The sequence below is a fragment of the Coffea arabica genome, chromosome 8e, assembly GCF_036785885.1.
Source record: "Coffea arabica cultivar ET-39 chromosome 8e, Coffea Arabica ET-39 HiFi, whole genome shotgun sequence".
In the NCBI taxonomy this organism is placed as follows: Eukaryota; Viridiplantae; Streptophyta; class Magnoliopsida; order Gentianales; family Rubiaceae; genus Coffea; species Coffea arabica.
The window spans coordinates 5,403,823-5,428,031 of NC_092324.1; the positions used below are offsets into that span (position 1 = coordinate 5,403,823).

The 24,209-nt window shown below is 36.3% G+C and overlaps 2 protein-coding genes across 3 annotated transcripts; one reads left to right on the forward strand and one right to left on the reverse strand.

The window, feature by feature from the left end:
- Nucleotides 1-3,038: 3,038 nt before the first annotated feature.
- Nucleotides 3,039-5,014, forward strand: LOC113704110 (UDP-glucosyl transferase 73B2-like). The gene has a single exon (XM_027225777.2). It carries the CDS (start codon nt 3,143-3,145, stop codon nt 4,793-4,795), a length of 1,653 nt encoding a protein of 550 aa, XP_027081578.1. The 5' UTR covers nt 3,039-3,142; the 3' UTR covers nt 4,796-5,014.
- A 1,041-nt stretch (nt 5,015-6,055) lies between these two features.
- On the reverse strand, nt 6,056-23,524 carry LOC113704112 (protein ENHANCED DISEASE RESISTANCE 2). 2 transcript variants are annotated; one of them, XM_027225778.2, is made up of 23 exons: nt 23,385-23,524; nt 22,513-23,079; nt 22,161-22,235; nt 20,453-20,506; nt 17,811-17,876; nt 17,445-17,548; nt 16,711-16,778; nt 16,509-16,625; nt 16,326-16,366; nt 16,130-16,230; nt 14,001-14,096; nt 12,430-12,494; nt 12,268-12,339; nt 11,972-12,127; nt 11,064-11,296; nt 10,939-10,978; nt 10,682-10,836; nt 10,495-10,596; nt 8,440-8,484; nt 8,220-8,360; nt 7,466-7,561; nt 7,203-7,304; nt 6,056-6,474 (listed from the first exon to the last, which is right to left on the reverse strand). In XM_027225778.2, exons 2-23 carry the CDS (start codon nt 22,648-22,650, stop codon nt 6,352-6,354), a joined length of 2,190 nt encoding a protein of 729 aa, XP_027081579.1. In that variant the 5' UTR covers nt 22,651-23,079; nt 23,385-23,524; the 3' UTR covers nt 6,056-6,351. The 2 variants fall into 2 exon arrangements, with proteins under 2 accessions (XP_027081579.1, XP_027081580.1); XM_027225779.2 differs by lacking the exons at nt 6,056-6,474; nt 23,385-23,524 and having other exon boundaries at nt 7,270-7,353; nt 22,513-22,786.
- Nucleotides 23,525-24,209: the final 685 nt, after the last annotated feature.

Here is a 24,209-nt window from a genome sequence, read left to right on the forward strand (position 1 = left end):
AGGGTAACATACGTACCAGATTATGAACTCTATTGATTTAATGAAAGAGGGATTATTATATAAATTTTTTTTTTTTTACACTGACAGTTTATATACTGTTGGCATTAGATGAATGATAACTATGTAAAATTTGAATTTGAAATTTAACATTTGCATATTTGTCATGGATCTAACGATAATAATGTATACACTGTCAGTGTATATAATATTTACTCTGAGGATATAAGCAAAGAAACTTTTAATCACTTAAACCACATCGTATTCTCGAGTTGATTCTATTCTATCTGTAATCTAATATATCAATATCCCCTGTTCACAGATGACATTTGTGTGTATACGTTTGTCGCTGTCCGTTTGCACGCAAACGTACCGATAAATCTTCTAAATTACTGCGTCTTTTTCCAACCAAACACCTTAGGATACCAAGTGTGTGAAAAAGTGTAAACCCTAAATTTTGTTATCCTCTGCATTGGCTCCAACTATCCATGTCCCTTTTCTAACTGCCCAAAAACAATTTGAAACCCAATGCAGATAGAAGATTTAACATAAGCATATTTGGAGGAAGTTGCTAAAATGGAAGCTAGAGGAGAAATTTTGGTTGTACCATTTTTTGGGCAAGGCAATTTTTTTCCCATGCATGGAGTTATGCAAGCATTTCTCATCTCATAACTACGTACAAAGCCATTCTCATGATATTCAAGTTGGCTTTTGAAATAAGCTGAGTATGAAGTTTTACTATCAATTGTTTCAGTCAGTGGTAACTCATACTGAAAGTCTAATGAGCTTGGAAGCAACTTATTATGCTTAAGCTTGGATTATTCATTCCCCTTTATCTAGTTATAAAAGGGCAAAACGTAAAACAGAAAGGGACTGTTCAAGTGTCTGTACATGCAAGGCAACTTTTTTTACATTAATTAATTTCATTTTAAGTTAAATTTGCGTCAAATTTAGACCTCAAATGAATAAGATTTTGTTAATTGATTTCTACCTCTAATTGATATGGTATTGGTTTTATTGTCCTTATTAAAAATTAAAAATGGAATGTAAAATCATGCCATGTGTGAATTTCTTTCCTTTTTGGCAATACAGATTCAAACTACTAACAATCTTTTGAAAAAAAAAAAAAGTTACTGTAACAATCTTTCATTTTTTCAGTCTTTTGAAAAAGGTCATTGTACACAGTTCAAATCACTGAGCCCAGGAGTCCACAAAATTGCCGGGCATCCCGCTTGGTACCCTTTTGGTCCAATCTAATGCCACTTTTTCAGTCTACGACTTCAATTCCAATCGTAACAAGTTTCACTTAAACACAAAAAAAAAAAAAAAAAAAGTGAGTTATAATATGTGTGTTTTGATATAAAATTATCTCAAATATTGTTTTGCTTACATTTATAAACATATTTTTCAACCCACTCTTTTATATTCACAATTATTTTTTTATTTTACATACACCATATCACAAAAAATATTATAATAATTATTTCAAATAATATCCTATCCAAACACTGCACAGATATATCTGCTTCTCTCACGGTCCAATCAACTTACTCAGTAAAATGCCACCATGGAGTATAATTGGCTTATTTGGGAATGCAAATATCATAATATTGAGTATTTTAGGTGTTATTCCAATCAATCATCGAGCCAAGGCAAAATCTTGTGACTTGAAATTTCCAATATAATGGTTAATTAGTCATCCTATCAGATTCTAAACCATACTTTAACCCGAAGAGATAAAGGTTGCCACCCCACTCCACATGATATCACTATTTAATAAAGGAAAATTTGATTCTCCTTCATTGTTTCTTTTCTTCAACGGTCGACGACATTTATCCTATCATATTCTAAAGAGAAAGGGAATCCAACTAAGTTGTATAAGAAGTTAAAAGGAAAGATAAACTCATCTAGACTAAATGAATACTCTGACACATCAAAACGTGGGGTTTAAAAACTTCGACTTGTGACTCAAAATACGATTTTAAAACCCTTTTAGCGGCCAACTTGTGCGAGACAGGTTGGTTTGACGCTCCTTCATTACAGTTGATGAAAGTTGCCGGACATCTTTTGAATGCTGCAAATGCAAGATTGTGTGGACGCGTTGACTGTAAAACAATCAGTTGCCTTGGCCCTCACCCCTTCACTCATGACGTGTGTGCTTACCCAAGTTTCCGTTGTGCTATTACTTAGCGGTGTATTGCTCACGTGAATTCCCGACACCGACCAACGTCAATTCAATTTGGATCTTGTCCGTGTCGGTTTTTTTGCTTAGCAACTAAGACTCTGGGATTGTCCCGGAGCATCCAAGCAACGCAAAGTCTCCCAACTTATTGGACTGGTAGCTTGGAAACTAAAATAGAGCACGTGCACGCGTGAGCTTTCTTGAAATTGTGATAAATCATGGTCTAAAATATAAGGACTAATTGCTATTTGGATTTCAATTATCCGCTAATATAGTCATATTTTTTTCTCAACAAAAAAAAGATTAATCTTTCCTACATTAACAGTATATTTATTGTTAGTTTTGAATGAATGACAACTATGCAAAATTTGAATTTGAAATCCAACTTTTACATATGTGTCATGAATTTAACAATGATAATGTACACAGTATCAGTGTATATAAAAAATTCCATTTCAAATGGGGTTTTAATTGTTTACAACAGAAAAAATTATCCACAAGCCTTAAGGGCAACTTTTATCTGATTACCTCCCTTTATCTTCCTTTTCTTTTAAAAAAGAAAAATATCAAATTATCGACATCCCCAGCCATTGAAAAATGTAAAAGCAGTGCCGTTGCCGTGTTAATTTTAATCTAATTCGTAATCTATATAAATTACTACTATATCAATCGCCTGTTCACAGTTGACACATGTATGTATATGCTTGTCACTGTCCATTTTTTTTGCTAAAACGTAACGATAAATCCTCCAAAATACTACACTAATGTTGCATCCCTTTCCAACCAAACAGTCAAACCTAAGTACACTAACTGTGCGAAAACGTATAAATCCTAAAATTTGTTATCCTTTGCTTTGGCTTCAAGTTTCCGTGTCCTCCTTGTGTTCTATAAATACCCAAAAACAATATGAAATCTTTGCAGGTTGAAGATTTAACATAAGCATATTTGGAGGAAGTTGCTAACATGGAAGCTAGAGGAGAAATTTTGGTTGTACCTTTTTTTGGGCAAGGCCATCTTTTCCCATGCATGGAGTTATGCAAGCATTTCTCATCTGATAACTACAAAGCCATCCTCATCATCCCTTCTCATCTATCTTCATCTGTTCCCTCCTCTGTCAGGGGACTTTCTTTGGTTGAAGTGGTTGAAATTCCCAACTCACCTTCATCATCTCCACCGCATCCTCCGCTGCCGCCACCATCGGAGATGACAACACCACCACCACCAGCATTACTGCCTGAACTGCTAGATGGATCGAGACCCGGACCCGGATTTGGGCCAGGACCCGGCCCACTTCGCCATCACCATCAGCAAATGGGAAGTGGACTTGAAGCATACCTTTCTCAAAAGTGTGGGGAGTTGGGTCAGACCCGACGCGTTTGTGCTGTGCTTGATGTGATGATGAGCTGGAGCAAAGAGTTTTTTGTGAAGTTTGAGATACCGACAGTTTCTTTTCTTACTTCTGGTGCTTGCTCTGCTGCTATGGAATATGCTGGTTGGAAGGCTCAGGTGCGTGATATGAAACCAGGTGAGATCCGAAAGTTTGATGGGTTACCGGAAGACATGGAGCTGAGTTATTCGGATCTTAAAAGGCAGGAGCATCATGGGCCACATAGACATGGTGGAAATGTAGGTGGGCCAGCAATGGATGGACCGAATGGACCACCGGGTTGGAGGAGATTTGGCAGACCAGATGGAGGGAATGGACCACCTAATGGGATGAAATTAGGTCCTCCTGGGGCCGGGAGTAGACCGAGATGGTTAGATGAGGTGGAGGGTTCGTCCGCATTGTTGTTCAATACATGTAATGATCTGGAACATCCGTTTATCAAGTATCTTGCAGATCAGATTGATAAACCGGTCTATGGTGTGGGTCCGCTCTTGCCCGAAAAGTACTGGAAATCAAGCGGTTCAATTTTACATGATGGTGAATTTAGATCAAATCGAAAGTCAAATTATACAGAAGATCAAGTGATTCAATGGATGGATTCGAAACCACATCGGTCCGTGATTTACGTGTCATTTGGTAGTGAAGTTGGGCCTAGCTTGGAGGAATACGCGGAATTAGCCAATGCATTAGGGGAGTTGAACCGACCGTTTATATGGGTGATTCAACCGAATTCGGGAAGAGCCGGTCCACCACCTGGTTTTATGGGTGATGAATCCCGTTCTCAAACTAAAGAAGAAGGTTTCTATCCACATGGGTTGGAAGAGAAGGTCGGTGACAGAGGATTGGTGATAAATGGATGGGCACCACAGCTGCTAATTTTGAGCCATCCATCTCTTGGTGGATTTTTGTCTCATTGTGGCTGGAATTCTACAGTGGAATCCATTGCCCGGGGAGTCCCAATTTTGGCTTGGCCAATCAGGGGTGACCAATTTCATAATGCCAAATTGGTCGTAAAACATTTGAAGGCGGGGCATATGTTGCGGACAGGTGATGATCCAAAAGAAATGGTCAAAAAGGATGGCATTATCCGAGGTATTGACCTTCTGCTGGATGACAAAGAGGTTCACAAGCAAGCAGTGGCGGTAAGAAGCAGATTCAAGAATGGTTTTCCAGCAAGTTCAGTGGCTGCTTTGAAGTCCTTTCTTGAAGCTATAGTCAAGAAGAATTAAGCAGACTACCGATATGAAGAGAAGGAACATATGAGCATTTGTAATATCTATTGGTTTGACAGATTGATAATGGATTGGCCAAGAGAGTAGTGTATTGCAAATTGTCCGCCACACAGCTATCTGTCTTTTCCTTGTGTTGGGTTGAGGGCCCTGCTGTGTACTCGATTGAAATTATACAAATGCCCAATCTGATATCGCCGAGGGGCGTCGGGTTGATAACTTTCCGGGCTTGATTTGTAGGCTTGTATAGATGACGCAGAAGCAACCGAAAAAAGAAATATACGACGTTCTTACGAAATGTTTCAAGAAAAAAAAAAAAAAGGAATAAAGCGCACTTAAGAGAAAAATTGATTATATCGGTCAAATGATTATTAAAAGAGAAATATATAACCTAGGTTATGAGCTCTTCATAGGCAATGTACACTTCTTGTTTGGATTGTCATTTTTCACCAAAAATTTTTACGTTTTCGGTAAATCCATCCTCCAATTACTTTTTTATCTTTATATCTATCAAGCTTCTACAGTATTTTTTTTTTTTTAACAAAAACCTCTAGAAAATAGCAATCTAGACCAGCGATAAACCCAGAAAACTAATGAAGAGTCATATTTACGATCAAATGATCTGACCCTAGATCACTTAAATGGAACCAAACCAGAGACAATCCAGCTTGTGATCCAAACAAAAGAGTCAAGAGACAATCCAACTCGTGATTCATTGATGTTTTCTCTGGCAACCCAAAAGCGGTTTAGGACGAAAGCAACTAAAAAAATAAATAAAATTAGTAGAAACTAGATCAATTTATTACAGCTACCCTAATATCATTCCTAATTAGAGACCCTAAAAGGTTTCATGGACAACTTTATTGCATGTTGTAAGGCCCCCAAATTCAGGATTCCATTTCCAAATTAAAAGATCCGTAACTACCAGCATGCTTCCCGAAAACAACTTCCGAATTACATTTTCTGGAGGTTACATACTTTTGTAGAATATCAATAAGAGTCCATAATTCACTAGTTATTAGTAAATATTAAACGATGGGACAGGTCTCCCCTAATACATAACGAGAGTGAGTGCAGATGTCAAATACAATATATATATATATATATATATATATGTAACATTGTATCCAAAAACCCATAACGTTTAAAAGCATTCATGTACTAGTGCTAATGTTTCATTTCGTTGTTTCAAATTTCCCACAATTTCTTATTGAGTAGTCTGGTAAAACAATACCTGTCCAATGAATGATCCCGGGAACATATCCAAAAAATCACTGTAAGAATTTCTCATTCGTCCAATATGCAACAAGACTTACAGGTGATGCAAAGATTACATCGCAACGAAAAAAGAATATTGATACAATCTTGCTACCCTAAAGACTCATTTAATTAGAGAAAAGATAAAAGGATGTTGAAGACACGACAACCTTTAATGGAAGAAATAGATGAAAATCCTGAAAATTCAAGATATGTCAGGCATGAAGAAATTGATCAATAGAAATGGCCAGCATGCATGAGATTATAACCGATCAATGATTTTGTAAAAGTTGCAAAGGTCATGATTTGGGCAAATCTGATGGATCTGGATCTAGCTTTGGTACAACAGCTGCCGATAATTCAATATGCGAAACTCGAACAGCACCTATAAGCCGCTCTGGTAACTCTTCCGCGGAATTTGCCTGCGCCAGCAAACAAAATCCATTTCATTGGTGCAATGTATGAAAAGCAAGGAGCACGTTCTACAAGATCAAGAGCATAAAATGAGATGACAGTCATATTATACACCCAGTTGACTTCTAACGTAACTTGTAAGTATACTATTTAGATCCAAGAAATCAGATAGATTTTTTTAACTACTACTTCGTTACACAAAAAAAAAAAAACTATGTTGGTTTATAGGTAATCACATAACAAAATTGAAACTCAAATGGGTTGTTCTTAGGGTTCAGGTTCTTCTGACACAACTCAATTATGATTTGTCTAAATGCGATTCGCTAACAGCCCTGCCTTAGACATCTCTATATTCTTCAAACGTAGATAGGATAGAAGGATAGGCACTTGCGACCTTTTTGTGCCACGGGAAACAATTTAAATGCTAATCAAACCACAATCTGACCCCCTTACACAGTTACTAATACTATGACCATAATCGTCCTCCATTTCAATCTTAATTTCAACGACCAAACAATATGTTATTACATTAATTTGTTTCAGCAAAATACTTTTAATAATTTTTGGGGGATATTAAAGGCAGAAATACCTGTATACAAATAAAAATCTTGATAGAGAAAGAGTAAACTTTCATATGGTGATCCACTTTTGGAACTGAACAACATTATTGACCACACACACACACACAAAACTTCAACTAAGCAGAAAGAAAAAGCACTCTCATTAAATACGATACCTGTACTAGAAAAGCCATGTCAACAACTAATGATGTCATTACGCCAACCACAAGTCCCAAAACTCCATTTGCAACAGTTGATGAACCAATATCAACATCAATCTGCACAAATGTAAGCCACACCATAATGGTTGTATCCTGTCTGCTAAGCCTAGAAAATTAACAGAATGAAGTGTGCTTATATTTATATACATACTCACACATGCACGCACAGACATATGAGAGAGAGAGAGAGAGAGAGAGAGAGGCTAACTGATGCTTACTTCTAAGTAGTTATTGCCACGAACATAGTTGCAATCAACAGCCTTCCCTAATAAACATGGGGTGCTTCCAACACTTTGACGCACAATCCATGAGCCCTAGAAGTGGGGAATTATTCATGAGCAAGGGAAAGGTAAGTAAACTGAAAATACCAAGCAAAAGTCATTTCAAGGTAAACATTACTATGTCATCCTTTAGGCTTCCAACACCATGCCTAGTTCTGTAGCTTATTGCAAAACCAGAGAACCAATTTAAGTTACAGAGAGAGAGGTAAGAGGGACATCACACTTAAGATCAAACAGCATAGCTATTTGTAACAATGCAAGGACATGGAAGACACAATTCAGTAGGTCAACATGAATAAGTGGTGTGTTTATAGTGACATGACAAGTTACTGTAATAGTCCTGTACATAACACTCAGAAATGCAAATTATGATGCCACACACCAACATGAGTGCCAGCAATTATATACTGACATATTGCAACTTAGAATGTAACAAATTATGATGCCACACACCAAGATGAGTGCCAGCAATTATATACTGACGTTTTGCAACTTAGAATGTAAGTTTTTATCAAAACCAATAGAGACAAAAAATCAATCGACCATATTCCAACAAGCATGATTTTACACAAGCAACAGTGCAAGAACATCAAGACAACTTTCAAACTGTCATATTTACAAATACAGAAGCTTGGGACGCATGAACATTTCAGGTTGCCTGGAGAGAGAAAGAGAGAGAGAGAGAGAGAACCTTCGGCACAGAAGGGATAAGCTTCAGTCTGCTGTTTCGGAACTCATCATCCGCATCAACAAAACGTTGCAGAAGAGAACCAGGTATTAATTTCTTTGTCACATAATAGAATACCATGCTGTAGTGTGTTGATCCAGGTACCTTTAAGGAGACAAAATTTATGCCGACAATGAATATAAAGATATTCAACAGAAAAGTTGAATTTGGCTACCCAACTTACTTGTACATTTATCACCAAAGAGAATAGTCCTTTCTCAGAGGCAACCTACAAAGAGAGTAAAAAGACATCAAAAACTAAAACACATGAAAATCAATGCCTAAGAGACTAGGGGAAAAATATGAAAACCATTATTAATTTCTTAATCAATGACATGATTCAATTCTTTGTTTTTAATGAACTTGGCCAGTTTAGAGGTTTTTGGCAACTCGGAGGCCTTGACAACATTAGCAGCACTTCAGTTGCATTCAGGGCCACAGACAGTTAGCTCTTATATAGAAAACAATCACTATACTAAATTCTTAGTGTCTTAGGAAGGTCCTATAAAGAAGACTCAGATGACCAGGCCACCAGTACAGTCCCCACCCATGTTATCTTTTATGTTTGTCATAATAATGGTTTGCTTTGATAAAGAAACTTCACAAGCCCTGCCTAGTACAACTGTTATACATACAAGCTAAACAACTAAAGCTTTTCTGAAAGACATACAGATGTACCCATAAATTAAAAGCCTTGCTTTTGAACATGAATGTCTGGGAACTTTGACTGATACAAGCATCAAAACTGTAGTTAATTCAAACAGGAAACTCAAGCAAGAGTATTTTCATAATTTGAATTTATTAATCTCTGAAGACATATTGGACCTAGAAAACATATTTCCTTTCCCCAAATTCCTAAAAATGGATTTGATACTCGACTCTTCATCAGCACTTGAAAGTTCCTGTAATCATGAACTTCAGATGTGGCGAATACCGTAGAATGTGCCTCTTCATGTTGCATAACCATTTTGATAGGACAATTGCAAACTTTATTCCGCTTCCCAAAAAGATTCTTCAAAGACGATGTTTACAAAATTGGAAGGGTACCACATTCTCAGAGAGTTAAAAAAGTTAAAGCTGATTTTAAAGCACCTTTCAGAGTTGCTTCTGTGACTAGCTTTTATAGCTCAAAATGAGTCCACAGCAAATAAAAAACCAGAAAATAACTTTCAGCTTGGAAAACCTAAAATCAGATGATCTTGGGCAACGGAGAACACAGCCAGCATATATCAGATAACCAAAATGCATCTCAAATTTCCAGCAGCATGGCCATGAATCAATTGCACCAGTTTTATGAAAGAAAGCTCCTTGCAAGTTCTCAGTTCTAAATTCCTTCATGCACTTGTAAGACTTCAGGAAAAATATACTGAATATTTTTTAGCTTTAAAGGGTTCAGAATATGATCATGGTTCAGAGGACTGTTAAATTAGGTTAACAAGCCACATTCTTAGCATAGGCATTGAAATGATTCCACTGACCATCTGTAGCATCAGTATAAAGCTCAACTACACCTTGCACCCAGGATAGCGAGAATTGCCAAGCAAATTGAAAAGCTAGAAGCCTCTGAGAACCTAGGCTGACCAGTTCCATAAAACTCTCAGGATTGCACAAGATAAAAGGATACTCTTTGTTGCTGATTGCACAAGATAAAACTAGGATACTGTTTGTTGCTAACACAAGATTCCTACTAACAAGATAAAACAAATTCATGTCATACACTTAACTTCTGTGACAGTTGTTCCTCTTGATGATGCAATAACAAAGCATTAATGCAGAGTCCAAAAGGACAAAAAATAGTCAGTATGACCATGGCATTGATTCAAAAAGATGATGCAAATGAGATCACATGTAAATCTAGTGATTAGCATGATTGTGGTGTATTGTAGCCAACTCTGAGTGATTAATAATGAAGACAGAGGGGAACAAGAAAAGCAGACTACAAGCGGCAATTGTAGGAACAAGCAGGTAGCTCAAATATGTACCAGATAAAACCCGTACCAATAAGCAATGAGAAAATACAGTTCTCACAAGCATAAGCTTGTAAAAATTGTATAACTTCCAAATAATAGGCAAAGAGTTGACCCAAGAGATGAAGTTCGATTAAATGCATCCTATATGTATCAGACAGCCAATATAGGTGTAAGCTATTTGCTTCACATTCATGAATATTACTAATGACATAACTAATTAAGGAAAGAAAATTCAAACAAAGATACAGAATATTTTACAGAAATCTTACTTGTGCTGCGCATCCAGGCCGCCTCGCTACATGGTCCATTCGCTTTGAATCTTTGAACCAATCAACAGCAACAAGGTCCATAAGATGTTTTCCAGCTGGAATCTTTAAATATGTCCAAGATGGATTTTAGTGCAACCCATGACAGATTTTAATGATAACAATTTACAAAAAGCAATAAATTACAAACCTTTGACTTATCATAGCAAAAAGTCCTACTACGAACTCTGAAATTGTTTCCATCAGATATATTCCAGCAGTGACGAGCTTTTTCATGGTCATCACGCCGGAGGTTACCCGAGAAAATGGACAAATCAATACTGTCTGCTGGTTCTTCTTCAGAAGCTTCAAATCATTAAAAGAAAATTTAGTGTCTGTTAACCATTTTTTGGAAAGTTGAAGGATCTAAAAGACAGAGTAATACAATAAAAACTTAAAATCAGTTACCAGATTTCTTCGCTTCACTGTCAAGACTGGGTGGCAACACCTGCAAATTGTCCATACATGACTTAGAGAAAGATAAAAGAAAAACAAAGCAGATATATCTAGTGTTAAAAAAAATAAATTTATACCTCTTGATCAGGCACCTGAAAATCTTCATCCTCATCAGAATAGTCATCCATCATTGACACATTCTTATTCGAAGAAGTTATTTGATCTAAAGACATACTTCGTTTATGTACAGAAGAACCATAGAGCTTTTCGCTCTTCTTTGAGGAAACAGAAGCTGATGTCATGTTAACCATAACTGGGATCCTTGGTGCAGCTGCCCTTTCATCACTTTGCGAAAAATATTCACGCAGTCCTGGAGTAAACAGGAAACTACCCAATATAAGAGACAAGATACAATCCAACTACTTAAAACTCCAGCACAGAAGGCTGACCAAGAAATAATCAGATAAAACAGTGTATCATGCATAAGTAGCTACACACCCTTCAAATTGGGCACTTTCATGTACACACACCATTTCACTCGAAATGATGAAAATATGACATCAAGATGAAAAGACAAGGAAAAAAATGACAAGCAAGAAGAATGACCACATAAAGAGTTAGCTGAGCTACTTCACTAACTTTACATGTAATCAGTATACAAACAGGTATAATAAAGAAGTAGAAACTTAAGATTGTGAAGGTACTTCAATTTATGCAATTAACACAAGAAATGTCCAGATAGAAACCATTATAAGAATCCAGAATAGCTGTGAACTCAAAAGTATGACTAGAAATGTATATCCACACAACACAAATTGTTTATCACCAGAACTGCAATTTCAAGTATAGATGAACATGCAACTAAAGTTGTATCCAATTTTTCTATACAAGTTTCAGAGTGGCTGAGCATGAAAAGAAACAGAAAAGCACAAGTCTGGTGTACTAAAGCTCAACGAAATTAGAAACACTGAACATAGTGACTAGAGACATCAACAGAGCCCTAATGACACTTCCAAATAAGCGGGACCCTTCCACAGGAGCTTACCAGCAACACTATTTAACATTTGAAGCAGACAATGCTGCTGAAAAGATGAAATGTAATTCACTCCCCAGCCTTTCAGATCAATTTGCATAAGATGCTGCACCTGTGTTCTGGGCCTTCCATGATGAGGATTCATAGGGGAGATGTTAAACCCTCCACCTGCGTAGATAAGGAACATTGAAGACTTTTCATGATACATATTAAATAGATTAAACGCTTAAGTTATTCAGTACCATATAGCCCTCAACAGATTATGTTATTTCATGCCATATAAAACCAAAGCAGGAGATAAAATTTACTCTCTATATGAGCTCGAACAAATCCTGGCTGCGGGCCACAATTCTCGTGCTGCCTTGATTGAAATAATACAACTGCACAGAACCGAAAAGGTGGTTGGTTTGGGAAAGGAAAATTAGAACCCCCCCCCCAACAAAACAAAAAAGCATCCTGTAAACTGTTACCATAGCTCCCGTCATCATTTCGACGCCAATAGCGCACATAACAAAGGTCACGAGGCCATACTAACCTGCAGTTGAAATCCAGCGGTGAAATTAATGTCAAGAATTTCTTGTCTAATCATGTAAGTGTAGCAAAAAAGAAAAATTGAAGGGACACAAAAGAATAATTTGTTCACAGTCCTTAACCAAATATAATGAATTCCGTGCCCCTATAATGATGTTCTATATGCTATTCAGCTTTTATCCTGAATAAAATTTTCAATTGTCAACACTGTTCCATTTCCAAAATGAGCATTTCTGATAAGGACTTACTATCTTCATTTTATGAAGTATCAACTCCACATATTTTATTATTAGAAAAGAACCTTGATTTAGATTAAATTTTTCATGATTAATATTGTTCCATGTCCAAAATGGACATTTCCCATAATGACAAAATATCAATATTTTATGAAATGTTGATTATACATAATTTATCTACATTTTACAGATATTTCTTTGTAACACATGTCATGTCTTACTACTACAAATTCTCATTCCCAACAACAAGAATGTTCTTAAATCCAAGTTCACCCCCTGATTTAACTTGTTCAAATGTGATCAAATCTAGCTCTTTTCCTGTTTTATTCGAAATACCATCTCTACTTTACATATAGTTTTCTTCTGGTAAGAGTTACAGAAGCTTAATTTTGCAAATTTTGCCATCATTACTTAAGGTATGTAACCCCCCCCCCCCCCCCCCAAAAAAAAAATACCACTGATGCTGCAAAAACTTGCCAATATCAGTAGCAATTGGGTTATAATCCTAAAAGAACTGATGAATTGCATATATGGACGACCTAGTCGAAGGACTTTCTTAGCCAGAAACTCAGAAGGGGAGGAAAGATCATTTTGGAAAAAACAAGGGGCATGCTTATGACAATTACAACCCTTGTAAAACTAACTTGAATCAAAGACACCATAATAAGACAACAGATAGCAGTGGGTTACAGTTTTATGTCCAACATTACAGTTAAATTTCCATCATTATTACCTCTCATGTATATTTTCTTTTGTTATTTACTATGAGTCAACCTTCAGGCTCGATGGGACAAAATGCTAGAATTTCCAGTTTTTTGACAAACTCACTATCGCAGTATACAAACCAGCATATCAAGCTCAACTCAGAATTTGCAGTTTCCAGTTCTGAAAAATACATTTTAAAGGCCAGAAATGACAAAAAAGAGGGGGGCCAGGAGTAAAGTCCAAGGGGTTGAGGATAAAGTTTTTAGAAAGTAAGATAGCAGGAGGAAAAAGAACATCCTTTTTGGCACGACTATAAGCATGCTTAGGTTTGTGCACACGCCAAAGTGCCTCGTAGAAAGATCAGGTTATAAAATAAGCCTAAATCCACAATGCAACATAAAAGCCAACCTTTGCATGCAAAAACAGCTCAAATTTAAAACTATTAATTAGCTCTGCAATTAAGCACCAATTTCAAACTTTGACATCAAGTTAGACCCAATTTAATTGAAATAAAACAATACTCAAGACGATGTCAGAGGAGCAAGTTCATATCTGGAACAATATATTACATAGATAACCAGTCTAACTGAAGCCTGTGATACAGTATTGCTGTATGTCCATCTACCTCCTCTACTAAGCTACCATACTGGAAAGTACAATCCCACCTGCAAAAATCATCAAGACATGACTAAGCATTATCAATAAATTGAAACACCACAATGCCTCATTATCATATGATTAAGCATTAACGCCAAATCAGTACCAAAATGCCATGTACAGAGTCCACAAATATGTAGCTGAATATCAGGTAAAAAATGGGTCTTCCATAAACTGGTCAATCATCGGCCTCAAACTTTATGCAATTTCAAGTAAATCATGCTTCCCATCCACACATCAAACACTTTCCCATAAGGAAAAAAGAAGAAACAGAATATTAGTTTCAACAATATCAAACCTCATTCCCATTTACCTTGGCGTAGGGGTGTAAGCGAACCGAGCTACTTGCGAGTAGCAAGGTGTTCAACTCAATAAAGATTGAGCTCAAGCTCAAGTTTGAGGCGCTTGACTAAGAAGTTGGGTTGAGCTCGAGCTCCAAATTGATAAGCTCGAGTGCTCGCAAGCCTTATTGAGATTTTATGAATATGCATTTAATTTTTATAACATTTGTGAAATTACTTGTAAACCCTTCGTAATATACCCTAGGTATACCTCCAAACATCCCATTCTCTTCTCTCTCACTTTGTTTCCAGCTGCCCACTACTCCCAAATCCTCTCAGTCATCTCTCTCTCCGCCTCTGCGTCCTCTCCCTTGCCCCCATCCCTCTGTCTTTTTCTTCTTAATCACTCTCTCCCCAATTTTTTGGTCGTTGGTGGTATACATATTTTATTTGGTTCATAATCAAAGTCCAACGTAGAAAGTGACAACCTGCATGATTGTTAATTTTAATAACCTCAGTTCTAGCAGATTGATGGGTACTACCATATTTCTTTAATCAGCATTTTCGTTTTTGAAAATTGTATGAGATCATAGTTTTGGTTTACAAAGGGCCTTGCACTCATCTTTCTCTCATCCATCTGATGATTTGGAGCTTTGCAACGGGGACCAAGCTGTGGGGATATTTTAATTTTCCACTAATCTTAAAAGGTAATGTAAAGTGTTTTAGATTTTGTTTTGAAATTTGATTAGAAAATATATCCATCCTATCAGGTGTTGAATCTTTTGTTTTTTCTGGCTTTGAAATTTGTCTTTTTTTTTTAACTTCAGAATTTTATATTTTTCTGGACTTAAAACATGATATTTGGATGCTCAACTCAAGCTTGAGGTCGAGCTCAAGTAAGTGTCAAGTCAAGCTCGAGCTAGCAAAGCTATCAGGAGTCAAGTTTGAGCTCAAGCATGGTGAAACTCAAGCTCAACTCGATTACCCTCTACCTGGGTGCATAAAACATTCTTTCATCCCTAACAAAATTTGTTCGCCAGGTCACAATCTATTTCTATCTTTAGTAATCATGTCACCCATATGGTTTATAGCGTTCTCTAATCTCATCAAACATGCGCTGACATTAATGTTAAACAGTTGATAAATAAACAGAGATATATCCCATCGCTATATCTTTCAATTCTCTTTCCAAGGCTTCCCTTTCTTTAGTTTCACAGGTATCTTAATTTTCTCCAGACAATAGGTTCGACAAATACTTCAAATCTATCCTCATCCTTTTACTGCTACAATACCTGTCAGTCTGTAGTTAACTTGTAATGTTTAGAGACTAGTGGAGCGTATTCCTAATAATAGGAAAAATATGGTGGCTCTACAGTACAGAATCATATGGTTGCCAATTTATAACATTCAACACTGGGAGGGACATCTAAATGCAATAATTCCAAATCATGGAGGCACCATGATCCATCGGCAGGAGCTTAAAAAGTACATACATGGGCATCGAGAAGATGAAAAGCAAGCCACATACATACACGTGCAAGGACTCCACTGCTATACATGGAATATGATCAACAACAGAAAACAAACCAAGTCCAAGTGATGCAGAACTATAACAGCATATCCTTCTAAATAAATAACTTGGTAGCTGTGGGAGAGGCAATAAGGTTAAATCTACATTAGCCACTAAAAGAACCATGCCAAATTGCAAGAAAAAGTACCGGAATAGTGCTTAATGCAGGTCCACAAGAAATAGCACTTACTCAAAACGCGTTGCATCCATGCTCATTACAAGCTCAAATATTTCTTCACATGTAGCTTCCACAACTCCAACAGCCTTCATTGCTCTACTACAGCTCTTTGGCTACAGAAACAGGGCTTTTGAGTTGAGGATTTTTCCTCAAACATTCAAGTTTCAACACATAAGACAAATCTTTTTAGCAGTATGCAAAAACGTACAAGAAAATCTACTTCAATAAGCTCCTCAAAGATGCGAAGTCCTGCAGTCATCCACATAATGAAGAGGTTATGCACCTCATCAAATTTCAACTTCTTTCACATCCTAAGCTAAGCTTCAAATAAAACTAGTATTGCTCCACTTACATAAAGAAAAAACAATTCAAGCCTAGCAAACTAACCCACCATTTTGGCATTGGAGCAGGCGCCAGTGCTTTCTAGAAAATGCCTGATTGTTCGTGCTTTGATTTGCCAAGTCTGTATCTAATTCCTTTGTCCAATCAAATACAGATTCAGGAGGACCTGCCCATCAAAAGGAAAGTGAAAATTCAGTTACATAAGAAAAGAAATGAAGCCATTACAAAAATGGAAATCAAGGAAAAAAAACCATTTCCCATGGTTGTTCTCCGCATTAAACTATGACGGCTATCATCTTCATCCTCGGCAGCACTGAACCTGAATTGATTAGAAATTAGTATGTACAAAAACAACCTTAAATTGAAAGTTCAGAATAAATTAAGGACCTGACTACACTGAACAGAAGCATAACCAGCATTTGAACAAGAATAACACCACCGATGAATAGTTTTAAAATACAGAAGATACGTATTGCACTACTGCTACTAGTAAAGTTACTTTATGTCTCCACTTAACCTCCTCACCACCTTGTTTGCTCTTATTCTGTAAAGCCACATTCTAAGGGGAGGATGTAACCCAAATCAACTAAAAATTCTGCGAAACTTCTGGATTTTTTAGGCTCATTAGCCATCTCTTGCAGAATTGGAAGAATGTATTTGCGTTAAATGTTTTAAAAAGCTAAAAGCTGTTTCCAAGAGCACCTTAAGGTTGCTTCTCAGAATCTTTTTTTTTTTTTTGTCAGCATAAGATAAGCAAAAAGCAAAAGCCCAAATTAGTTGAGGACACCTCAGAGAAGCGTTTTTCCCAAAAATGTTCTGCTCAGTTTAAACCATTAAAATATGCCTGAAGAACAGAATCAACGAAGGTAGAAATATCAAAGTTGAGCAATGATAAAAATTGCATCATTCCTCAAAACTAAAGTTTCACCACTACTAACACAGCATTTCACAAAGTGGGTACAAATAAAGTGAATGTAATACTTACTGACTTTCATGATCAGATGATGAGGATTTCCTCCCATTATCCATTCCAGATTTGTATTCAAAAGACTGGTACTTATTACCATTAACAGCTTGTGACTCTTGATGCTGCAATTTATCAGTTCATAATCAGTTCTATGTACATCCAAGCAAAAAGCACAACATAGTATATGGTATATGCCATTATGTAAAATAAATCATCGCCCTCAAAGATTATCAACAAATAGACAAACAATAAATAACCACCAAGTTTTAGACATCAAATACTAGGCACTTTTCAAAATGTGGTCATGCATTTTGTATCTGTAACACCACAGAAATCCAATAGTAGGAATTTATGGAAGGAAAAGTTAACAGATAAGAAATCAACCTGATCGATAACAGATTCAATCTTTTCTTTCCAAATAAGAGCTTCCTGAATGTTGAAAGCTGCCATCTGGAAGAATACACATGGTTAACATGAATCAGCATATAGGCAAGAGTGGTGATGCTGAAAAGGCGAGAAGCACCAAAAGCTGGCGCTTAAATCATTATAGTGCTGCAATTAAGAAGATAGTAAAAAAAGAAAGCTAAAACTATGCCCTAAAACAAAAAGTGTCAAAGGCATATTATTTTTTGATGTTTGCGGACACAGTATAATCCAAGAGTCTCCACCGCCTTCATCTTCCCACTGGATTCCCAAGTCCCGCCTACAATCATCTCTTCAAAAATCCTCTCAAGCAGGAAATGTTGCAGTGGACATCTCAGACTTATTATACTTTAATACAAAATCAGCTGAGGGTTTGGGGTTTTCATCCTTTGAAGATTTAGACCTCTTTTCCATGCCCAATTTCCAATGTCAGATAACAAAATGCTAAATCTCTTGCGGAGACAGTACTATCAGGAGTGAATGAAATTCACCTGGGCAATTCCAAACTGAAACTCTCTCCCCATAAATACCTTATGATACAGGGCCATGTCCCTGAAATTGTCTTTGTTTATTAAAATCGTTGTTTGATGAAACTCACTATCAAAAGAAACAACTTTTATGTGCCATTCACTGATCAGATAATACTTTTCCATAATTCAAAAATGTTCATCTCCTGTTTCTACAATCAAAACTAGGACAACTTTCTTCATCAAACAAGAAAGACTCCTCAGACTATATGGATAAACAAAATTACAACCCCCTCCCACCCTAAAGGTTACAGCAACTCAAACCTCATCCAACCATTCAATTCAATCTGTTCGTCATCTCTTCATCATTCTAATTAATAAAATAAATCCATCTCCAAGTGCTTCAAGAAGTGCTCAGGTTACACAATTCAGCAAATACCTTGTCAGCCGCATTTCTAAACTCTCCAGAAAGAGCTCAATCACATTCTAAGCTATGCAGATCAGTTTCTATATGTCTTCACTTTACTGTGATAAGCAAAAAGACGGATAGAGGTGATGGATTCCTTCCTTTGAGGGAAGTTTCTACTGCTCTTGCAGAGACATATTCTGTTACATTGCTGAAACTCTTCTGCATATAAATAGCAAATCTATAGCCTGTACTTGGGCCATTCTTTTATAGTTGCACTCTCTTTCACTTCTGAAATCAATTTCCATTCTTTGACAATAGTCACAATACCCCAGCCTTTACCCTCCTTTTCTAGTAGGCAAATGACTGTCCACCATGACAAACATTACTTTTAGAGCTTCTAAAAGGTTCACTCAGAAAAATCCAGGAAGCAAATCAAAGATACCACATAATCTGTCTTCAATAAAATTTCAGCTATTACTGAAGTTACAAAACAAATACCCCATTTTTAACTTTTCAGCTTTTAGATTAGAATCTTTGCCAGTATACTTGGTCTCACACTCCTGACTCAAGCTCTTCTCCTCAATATTACCATTAGCCTGTTCCACTGCAGGCTTTCCATATGAAAACATTCTATATCTGCCTATATCCATGTTTAATGACCTTGGTCTTTAGAAGCATGTGAATAATAATTATAAGCCTTTTAAGTCTTGCGCTCTCCGTTCAGCAAAAGACTAAATTCTGATGTGTAAAACCAAACTCAACAGCATTTATCAACCTAAATTAGGTGAACCAAACACTTAAACCAATACGTCAAAGTATATGATTGAAAAGTCTGATTTGTAACAGATCCCCCAAGTAGCTGACATGAGACAATTATGCTAATGTACCACAGTATCACAGTATCCACCTGCAAGCCCAAGCATCTTTTCTAGGAATCATCATAATCGGTCACAGCTCATGCCTAGCCTGTTGACAGAAGATTCCGGAGGAAGTTCGAACAGGTTTCATAAACAACTAGTACAAGACTTGGTTCTCAATAATTTTCACTCTAAGATTAACCTAACCATATGAACCGAAACCCTAAAATATTCCAACCACCAACTCGCAATCCTTGAGCCAAACTTGCCAGAATTACATAACAAAGCTGTTCTAAATGGTTCAAACAGTAACCAGATAGCCAATATAAGATAAATCATGGTGTTTCACAGTGTAGTAGAATCCTACCTCAATCACCACTACTGCCATTACTTCCACATTTGCAGCAATCAAGTACATTCTGTGAAATCGTAAGCCAAAGATCTTTGCCAACACCAAACATCTATATACTTCCATCCCGGTACAAGTATATATGAATTATCATCCTTTGCGTCAATAAAAATTTTAGAGGAATACCCCAAAAAAAACATTTACATTTTTCATCACACTTATACTGTTAAAGTTTCATGATATCTGCCTTACCCCAAGATTAATGCAAGCATTAACTGGTTTGAACAGCATTTTCAACTTCCTTTCCATCAATCTTGCCTCCTATTTCTTAAAAACTTACTTTGCTACACTATTGCATAATCTTCCCCGTATCTCATTAGTTCATCTTCTGAATTCTAGGTTCACCAATGAGTTCAAGCATCAACAGAATTTTTATTCCATCAGCTTTCATGTTAATATGGCATTTTGAGTAATTTAATAAAGAATGAGTAACACATATAACAACTAAAAATAAAACTCACCGTCAGTCTATGGTACTTCTCTTTCTTGTTGTAGACAGACAACACATAAACCATCTGCAAAGACAAAGAAGGCCATAAGATATACAACCATCAAAAGAAAACATGAAGTGATGTTTTATGCCCAGAAGGTATACTCTTAACATAAAATTATGTTCTAATTGCTTCTAGCACCGAGCTAAATTGCTCAGTTTGGACAGCATACACATTCTATTATTTGGCCACTTTTTACATGCCAGCTTTGATCAGTGTACATGTATGATATAATCTTCCTCCTTTTGATAGACAAGGGAGAAGGAATGGAGGGATCAAGCTTAGATTGCATGGAAATATAGAACAACAGAAGCTTCAACATTGAAGTAAACATAGGCAGTCAAACATCAATGAACATGCCAAATCAATTGAACAGCAAAATATCATGGATTAATCCAAAAGCTAAGAAGGGACAGTTCTAAAAATTCAATCCTTCAAGTTTCAACGTTACATAAAGAGCCCACAGTTGGAAGCTCTAAGTGCAGGGAAATTGCATGCTATGTATCCTAGTCCATTGACCAAGGAGAAAATTCTTTGTGCAATGACTTTCCAGATTTTATCTAATTAGGCTTGAATATTGGTGGATTTCTGGTGGTGGTCTTCATATTACGGACCAACATATGGGCCTCCAGACATATCAATAATGGATACAACCATTCCAAGTACTCTATTGACACTGAAATTGGAACACATTTTGATTCAACTTGTCTTTTCTGATTAATTGCAACAAGACATGGTCAGAATCTGCAGAAAAATTAAGACACGTATGTCAAGTATCACAACTAATAAACCAAGGTAGTCCAAGATTTCCAACCCATGGGACCAAGATTAATACATACTGCACCATGCTTCATTAATAATTCTGATCCAAATTCAATAAAGTTGAGCGACCTATCCAATTTTACCAAGAATTAGTGTAAACTACATGAATCTCTTTCAAGTCAAATTATGGCTTGGGTAACATCTTTTAAATTACACTTTTTTTGCATGTTATCTGTAACCTTCCTCCTATTCTTTTCTCTTTCTCTACCTCTAATTTCAAATTATGACTTAGGTAGCGTTATGCTCAATACAAAAAGACAGCATACTCTGTCTGCATGGAAAGGATACATAATCCAGTAATAGGAAACCTTAAACTAAAGGATACAGAATCCAGTAATAGGAAACCTTAAACTAACCTATAACCAAATCATTCCTGATAACTAGAGCATCTAAAAATTATTTGCTGAAAGCTCAAACCATTAAATCAATAGTTCTCTTCTATCATCTTCTTAATGCTACCTTTATGATCATATAGAATGAGTAATTTTTATCTTTTTCTTTTTTTGCATGATCTGTTCCAGGCACAGTGCTAGGACTCTGAATATTGGTCTGAATATCCTCACATAAAAGATATAGAAAATAAGAAAATAAAAATAAATAAACAGCTCACAGTCCACCTTTGAGGCACAGTGCTTAGTTAAGAAAATTGTCTTTGCATCTTTCAGACCTCATTAAAAATAAAATATTGCAGGATTCAATCACTACAAAATAATTGCAACAGCCAATTGTGATGCAGGGATGCTATGATATAACTTGGACACATGGATGCAAACTTGCTTATTCTATACTCTATTTTTCAAACAAAGCTACTACTGGCAATTAACAAACAAAACAGAAGAAAATATGTGCAACTCACATGTCCATGGTGAGTCTTCAAGCCCCGATCTTCCACCCTACAATTTCCATCTATAAGGAGAGTCTTGAGTGGAACCTATTCATAACAAAACTCAAGTATCAACTTTTTCACTTGCAGCATTTCATAAGCAGTGATCAAAATTTTCAAACAGCAAACTGAAGAGCCTTCAGCCTACATCATCTACTAAAGCACAGGAAACAAGCAGTTTACACATTTACAAAACAAATCAATTTAAAAATGTTCGACAATTCAAATTAACTAGCTCTAAAAAAAAATCAAGCATTCAAAAATTAATGTATAGCATTGTTAATTACAAATTAGAAAATGCAAATATGCAGTTCAGAGCTTTTACCACATTGTCCTGTGGTTTCTTCTTGTAATAGGCAAGCAACCGATGCTCGAGGACAAAATACCGCATATGAATAAAGGATCTTCCTATCTTCCTCCTCCCATACCGCACCATCCAACCCTCGTACACCACCTTTGACATCCCTACTCAACCTCACAATTCGTATGTTCCCCCTCTCTTGTTCTTTTCTGTTTCCTTCGTTTATCAATTGAATCAGCTAATTTTATGCTCAGCTCCCACTCACCAAAATTTGCAAAACAACCAAAAGAAGAAAGAAAACACACACACACACACACACACCGAGAGAACTGCGGGAAGCTACAGTAGAGGAATCTTCACTTCCGCTAACTCTCAACCAAATTTATGTGACTCGATCAATCATCATTATATTTCATCTAGTCCAAGATTCATAAATATAAACTGATCTTCTCAAAATTCCAAAAAGAAAAAACGACTCTCTTCAATGCAAAAACTAAACAATTAACTGCTGGAAAATGTAAACAACTCTTCCAGAACTCTCCGGTGAGATGATCGCCGATCAATTTGACGATCGTTTCGAACAATTAAGATCTGCATTCAACAATTTGAAATTCTCAAACAATTCAATTAACCAAAAAAAAGCACAAAAGAAATTTTTTTAAAAAAAAAGCAAGAGAACTAGTTTATACTTTAAACCACTGCGTGTAAATTTTTCTCCATTATATATTAGCAATAAAGAGAGAGAGAGAGGCAATTTGCATGTTAAAGTACGCGTGCGAATACAATAAAATAAATCACAGTAAAATAGAATTGAATAAAGAAAATGAATTTTATAGTGTATAGTATTGAATGCAAATTTGGAGTTCGTAGAGAAGCGAAGGAAGGGAGGAGCCGACCCGTCCCGTGATCTGCCGTCACCGGCGAGGAGCAGAGAAGAGAAGAATTTGGCCGGCGACTTCAAAAGTGCTGCTCATGAGAGAGAGAAGAGAGAGAGGGAGAGATACCGTGGGATTATCAAAGAAATTGACTATGAGAGTTTTAAAATACAGGGGAGTTATCCAGTACAAACAGTTTTGTGCACCGATCCAATAAAGGGGCTACCGATTGAGTGCCAGCACGTAGCAGAAAAGCGATCGTAGATCTTGAATATTCTTCTCTTTTTAATCCATCGGACTTTTACTTTTGCCTTTTGTCCAGAAAAATCCATTCGACCAGCCTTTCAGGAAAGGAGAAAGTAAATATATATATATATATATATATATATCAATTAGAAAGATAAATGCATTTTTCCGATTTAGATTTATGATGATAATGAAATGAGACTTAAAGCAACAGCTTTTGAGTTTGTGAGATAGAGAGCACTTATGTACTGTGCTCCCATCCCATGTGGTTTAGTATTAAAGCACATAATGCCATAAATGTACTTAAATACTTCCATGTGGTCTAGAGATAAGTGCAATATAGATTTAAAAAAAATGTCAGTAAAAAAAAAACGTGTTTTGGGAGTCACACCTATTGTCTTGTGTTGAGCAAGATTTTCAAGATCGGGATCGTGCGTAAGATTATTTCATTTTTTTTGTTTGCAGGATCAGATCATAAGTTGCCATAAAAAAATTGTCATATTTATGATTTTTAAGTTTGCAATTCATATATGGTAACAAATAATGTAATTCATGCGCAATCAATACAATGATATTGTTAACTAAGGTTAAAATTGTGTT

Excerpts from the sequence above, each read along its gene's own strand:
- LOC113704110 (XM_027225777.2), top strand. The coding sequence starts at position 3,143 with ATGGAAGCTAGAGGAGAAATTTTGGTTGTACCTTTTTTTGGGCAAGGC.
- LOC113704112 (XM_027225778.2), bottom strand. The coding sequence starts at position 22,650 with ATGTCAAAGGTGGTGTACGAGGGTTGGATGGTGCGGTATGGGAGGAGG. Across the intron at positions 17,877-20,452 it reads AGAAGTACCATAGACTGACG|ATGGCAGCTTTCAACATTCA; the intron begins GTGAGTTTTATT and ends GTATTCTTCCAG. Across the intron at positions 7,562-8,219 it reads TTATCCCTTCTGTGCCGAAG|GGCTCATGGATTGTGCGTCA; the intron begins GTTCTCTCTCTC and ends CCCCACTTCTAG.